We start from the raw sequence: 6,037 nt of genomic DNA, 5'->3' as shown, positions 1-6,037 counted from the left end.
CGCCGCAGCGGCGCCCAGGGGGAGCCGGATGGGTGTCCCCGGCCTGGCAGCTGGGGCGTAGCACGGGGCGAGCCTTGCTAACTGCAACGTGTTCTGCAATTTGATGTCTTCTAGGTTCTGACTGAAAACAAAAGGCCTCAGAGGAGAAAGCAAAGAGTTCTCAAGGTAACGAGCGCGAATTGCGGACCTCTCCTCTTCCCCGCCCTCAGCCTGCCTTTCCTGCCACCGAGACTAGGGCTAACAGCAGGGGAACGGGCTAATTTGAGGTTTAAACAGTTTTCGAAGCTTAGCTCCCTTTTTTTGCTTTGTTTTGTTTTAAAGCACAGGCTGGTTTTTTGATCTCCACCGGTTGTGCACGTAGGGGCCTGCCTTCTGCACCTAGCCGGGTCTTCCTGCACCCAGTCTGCCGGCTGCAAAAGTTAGTTCTCTCCCACTGTGCGGGATGTTCCCTTTTCTCCCTCGGGATCATTTAATACATGTGCCAGTGTAAAATGTCAGTGAGAGGGGGACACACAGGCTGGGTAGCCTCAGGACCTGTCAAAGGACTCCTCATAAAAAGGGGAAGTTGCTGAAATGTGAATATTTTGTATTAAATTAAGTATGTCAGACATCTTAATGGGAATTACAGATTGCATGCGTTTCTGACAGTTTGCAGTCACTAGATGAAGATGCTGTTATTAATACAGTCATACAAAGACATTTATGTCACCGATATTTTTAACAAGGGCCGGTACTCAGAGCAGTGAATCTCGCTTAACACTATTATGTTTGTTCCCTACAAAATTTCCCATAAAACACAGGTTTTTTTTTTTGCAATTTCTAATCCATTACCAAAGAGTTATAAATAGAAATATTTATGCCAGTATTCTGATCTTAGGTTAAAACTATAAATTATTGGAAGTAGGCTGTAAAAGCTAAGTTCCTATAAATGGGAGTGAAAGGAACACATGCAAACATGCTGTTTCATTAAATACACTTTTAATTGACAACACTTTTAAATCATGTGAACCATCAGTGTGAGAGTCTTATTATTTCTTTAAATATTTTATCACCGTGTATAGCTTAACAATGCTGAGAATTGAGAAACTTAGGAAAATTACAGTATGCTAATAATACAGCATAATGGACTGGAATGGTTTTAAATGTAAAGTTAACTTATTTTTCTTATTACAGTTTAAATATGTCATCAGAAACTAACTTGCATAAATATGATTTGTTCATAACAAATTAAATGCTAAGATTAATAAAATATTTGAAGAATATTTGGTTGGAAATGCATCTGGATTTTGCTTAATGATGGAATAGTTGCATGTGCAATTTAAAACATCTACTTTATCTTTGATAATGGTAACAATAGTGGTACAATACCAGCCAATGTCCCATCTTTTCTTCATTTAACTGATCTTCTTCATTTAACTGAACTTTAAAATTAACATTTTGTCAAATCAGACTCATGTTTTAGTTATTCTTTTTAGTAAGTGCTTCTTTTGTAGCTCAGCAGATAGGCCCAGTTAAAACTTTTCTTAATTGTACAAAATACAAAAGACATGATATTGACTCTAATAGTAAAGACATGTTACATCCCATTGTGTAAAATGTTTCTCTGGTGACAATGAAGCCTATCCATAAGTGAATTGTTCAGTTGTGTAATATTTAATTGGTATGACAAGTCATACCATTGTTGTCAAAGTGTGAAAAGTACAGAAATCTCTGGTTTCTGTCAAAGGCAGATAGATTCTATCAAACATCTGCCCAGGCTAGGGCTTCATACCATGCTTAAGAATTTATCTCATGCCTATTTGTCACTCTGGGTTCTTAATTTGGTGGCAGGCTTCTATATAGCATGTTGTTTCTACCATCTCTTATCTTTCATACAAGTGTATGCAGAGTTTTCATGCTTGTTTTCTAGTAGAAAGTCTAATTTTGTAATAAACCGAGGAAGTTTTTCTTTTTCTTCCATACTATACATATGTTAGGCATTGGAGTAGCAAATATATTTGTTTTGTTCCTTCTTTTGATTCTTTTGTACCGTTATTTTCTGGTTGTCCAGTGTTCTTTGTGTACTCTAATTTTATTCATACTTTTTGGTGCTGAATTTACATATGGCAGAAATTGTTACTGATCAGCCAACTTATTTCTGAGTATTTTGTCTTTATCTGAAAAGTATATATATTTTAGTTCTCTTAATTGGACTCTTTTTTGTCAGCTGCAGTAAATATTTTGCAGTGAAGCATACATCATTTACAGTTTACATTCAAAGGGCCTTATAAAGATCTGGCATTCTGGTTATAGTTCTTTGTAATCCTTCTTTTGTATTAGGTGGCACTTGACCTGCCATGATGAACTGTATTGCAGTAATATCTCTTGAATTATAGCTCCTAGTTTTTTATTCAGTTATCATTCCCAGAAGTGTAAATCTGTAAATGACACTTAACCCAATAATTATTCCGCTAGCAGTTGAAGGGATTTGTTTGTGATGTGATCCTGCCTGTAATAGTAAAGCAAACTCTCCCGTAAAAGATAATTTGTAGTTTCTGTTTGTTCTCAGGGAAAAAATACAGCTAACATTTTAAATTCTCTTTGGATGTTATTGAAATTGAGTTCTTGCATGTATGTATGTATGTATGTATGTAAGTATGGTTAAGGTAAATATGTTATTAGGTGACTCCATATACTTGGAAGTATCGTTTGGTTAAATTTGTTAGGATTATTAGTTTTTTTTAAAATGGTATTTTATCCGATTAGAAAGTTGTTGTGTTTTTTTTTTTTTTTAAATAAGCATATGCTTTCTGGCTGAATATAAGTTGCAGTGCTATACATGTTAACCTCACGTGTAGAATATATCATTAACCTGTGGTTTTGATGGTTTTACTATTTCTGTATCTTACTTCTTCAAACAACAAGAATGTAGAGTCATTTAGAATATCCACCTTAACATGCCTAATATTCTGTTATGTTTTTCATAAATGTACAGATATTTTTGAAAAAATAGCCAAAATATTTGTCTGTAAATTCCAGCAAATAAATAATTTATTGAAGGAAAAATAAGTTTGCTCTTATGAGGGGAGGTACTTAGGTTCAAAGAGAGACCATTTAGTTTCCCTTGCAAACATTGTTTGCTGTCTTCTGTACTGGGGGAGTAGATACCTTTTGGATTTTATTTGATATGAAAGAAAAAGTACAGGCAACCCCCACTTAGCACTCTTAACTGGTTCCCAAAAAACCAAGCATTAAGTGGAATAGCATTAAGCAAAACCTGCTGCCAGCTGTACAGTGCCCTTGAGCGTTATAAGAAAACTCACTGTGTACCAAGTGGAATCAGGTTTCAATGTAAAACAAGCGTTATAGTGAAATAGCGCTAAGGGAAACAACGTTAAGCAGGGCTTGCCTGTATATGCAAGAACAGTTGGTACCTATTATGGAGTTCATTTATTTGCATCTTCAACACACAGAGGTATGAAAGAGCTTGTCTCTCTGTTTGTCTCCCTCCCCCACCCTCTCTCTCTCTTAATATTTGCATTGAATGGTATTTGTCACACACTTTGTGTACAGAGCTTCCATTCTTAACAAAGTGGAAATGCTTACAGTGTCACTTAAGTCAAGTGAACGCAGAGATCAGAAGAATCAAATGGTTACATGTGGCATCAATATTGTCAGAGAGATCTACAGTTATCAATATAGATAGTAGTGGGACCAACCAGAAAATCTCCCTCAGACCAAGATACAGCTGAGGAAGCAGTACAGTCCCAGGGTCTTTCTGCCAGGTTCTGTGATCCCGAGATTATGTTTTCAGTGGCTACAGCTGCTTGCTACATTGATGGAGGTAATAAAAGAAGAGTCTGAGAGAGATCTACAGTTCATTCAAGAATCGACAATAACTTACACAGTGCTAAGTGAGTATTTCAACTGCATGCATATACTTTGTGATTGGTTATGTTCATATGTTTATTTATAACCACCATGCATATCCTCTCTCTGTGTCTGGAAATTAAAAGCAGATTATGCTAAATTCTGTAAAATCAGTTCAATCCAAGTTAAATCAAAAGCAGAAGATGACTCAATGTCTACTCTTTTGATTTGTTTGTAAATATGTCATATTTGTAACTAATAAATGTCATATTTTTAATAAAAGATGTTTATTTGTGTTAAATGCAGTCAAATCGAAGGGTTCTCTTTTTCCTTTGCATGCATTCACTGCCGGAGTGCCTTTTTAAAACCAGTTTTTAAATATGAAGATAAAGGCTTCCTGTCAGCCATAGTTATAATACAGTTTTAGCTGTGAGGGTTTAAAAGTGATTTGCCAGAGAATGGAGACCAAAGCTCTGAGGTAAGTGGGGAAGTGGGTGACCAGGTGAGACCTGGAGGAAGCACAAGCAGGAAGGGGCAACAGGGAGGGCCTTCTCATTCTTCTTGATAAAGGGCAGTTAGCTAGTTATCTTCCGTGTCTGTACATGAATGCATGGAGCCTGGGAAATAAGCAGGAAGAATTGGAAGTCATCACAGTCACAGAACTATGGCGTGGTTGGAATAACAGAGACTTGGGATAGCATACGTGACTGGAGCACTGTCATGGATGGGTGTAAACTGTTCAGGAAGGACAGGCAGGGGAGAAGAGAAGTGCCTTATGTAGAAGAGCTGTATGATTGCTCAGAGCTCCAGTGTGAAACTGAAGATAGGCCTGTCAAAAGTCTCTGGGTTAGGGTCAGAGGGGAGAGCAACAAGGGTGATGGCATGGTGGCAGTCTGCTATAGGCCACCAGATCAGCAGGATTAGGTGGATTAGACTTTATTTAAACAGGTAGTGGAAGTTTCTCCACCACAGGCTCAGGTTCTCATGGGGGACTTCAATCACCCTGACATCTGCTGGCAATACAGCAGTGCATAGGAGATCCAGGAAGTTTTTGGAGAGTGTTGGGGACAACTTCCTGGTACAAATGTTGGAGAGACCAACTAAGAGATGTGCTCTTCTTGACCTGCTGCTCACAGATGGAAGAATTGGTGGGCAGTGTAGAAGTGGATGGCAACTTGGGTAGCAGTGACCACAAGGGCTGCTTGCAGACATTAAACAAAAAGCAAAAAAGCCTGGCACTTTACTTTAAACTCCACATGCTCTTAAGCCAAGCCCAGCATATGCCCAGAAGAGGTAGCATGTTAGTTGGAATTGGCTTGCCTGACATCTGTATAGATTGGGCACTTCAGTGGGGCTTTTTTGGCACTTTTACCCAATAGTTGATTGACTCAGCTTTAGATAAAAGTGACAAAAAGCCCGGCTAAAGTGCCAGATTTATGCAGACGCTGCAAAGCTGGGTCACTGTAATGCACTGCTGTAGAGCACTGGTAAAGCACTTTTTTCTTTTTTAACATCTGTAAGCAGCCAAAATGATTGAGTTCAGGATCATGAGGAAAGGAAGGAAGGAAGGAGAACAGCAGAGTAAGGACCCTGGATTTCAGAAAAGCAGACTTTGAATCTGGCAGGTAACTCATGGGCAGGATCCCCAGGGAGACCAGTTTGAGAGGGAAGGGAGTCCAGGAGAGCTGGTTGTATTTTAAAGAAACTTTACTGAGGGCACAGGAATGAACCAACCCAGTTCACAGAAAGAATACCAAGTATGGCAGAAGACCAGCTTGGGTTAGCAGGGATCTCTTCAGTGAGCTTAAACAGAAAAAGGAAGCTTACAAGAAGTGGAAACTTAGTGACTAGGGAGGAGTATAAGAGTTTTGTTCAGGCATGCAATTGAAGTTGCAGCTAGCAAGGGATGTGCTGGGTAACAATGAAGGTTTCTACAAGTACGTCAGCAACAAGAGGAAGATCAGGGAAAGTGTGGGTCCCTTACTGAATGGGGGAGGAAACCTAGTGACACAGGATGCAGAAAAGGCTGAAGTACTCAATCCCTTTTTCACCTCAGTATTGACAGGCAAGGTCAGCACCTAGACTACTGCACCTAGGAGCACAGTTTGGGGAGGAGGTAAGCAGCCTGAAGTTGTAACAGTCTGCTATTGTAAAAAAAAAAAAAAAAAAAAAAAAAAAAAAAAATAAA

The 6,037-nt window shown here is 38.8% G+C and overlaps 1 protein-coding gene across 1 annotated transcript in view; it reads left to right on the top strand.

Annotated features, from left to right (window-relative positions):
* Positions 1–6,037, top strand: part of TET1 (tet methylcytosine dioxygenase 1) — a gene marked incomplete at its 5' end in the record, with an annotated part of 208,272 nt that overhangs the window by 9,804 nt on the left and 192,431 nt on the right. Inside the window, one exon of the mRNA XM_019507736.1 lies at positions 115–165. Coding sequence (XP_019363281.1) covers positions 115–165 — 51 coding nt within the window. The remainder of the gene's footprint in view (positions 1–114; positions 166–6,037) is intronic.

The sequence above is a fragment of the Gavialis gangeticus genome, unplaced genomic scaffold (assembly GCF_001723915.1).
Source record: "Gavialis gangeticus isolate Ggan-Ray unplaced genomic scaffold, GavGan_comp1, whole genome shotgun sequence".
In the NCBI taxonomy this organism is placed as follows: Eukaryota; Metazoa; Chordata; order Crocodylia; family Gavialidae; genus Gavialis; species Gavialis gangeticus.
Note: the sequence above shows the minus strand (reverse complement) of the source record. Positions and strands in the feature narration are given on the sequence as shown.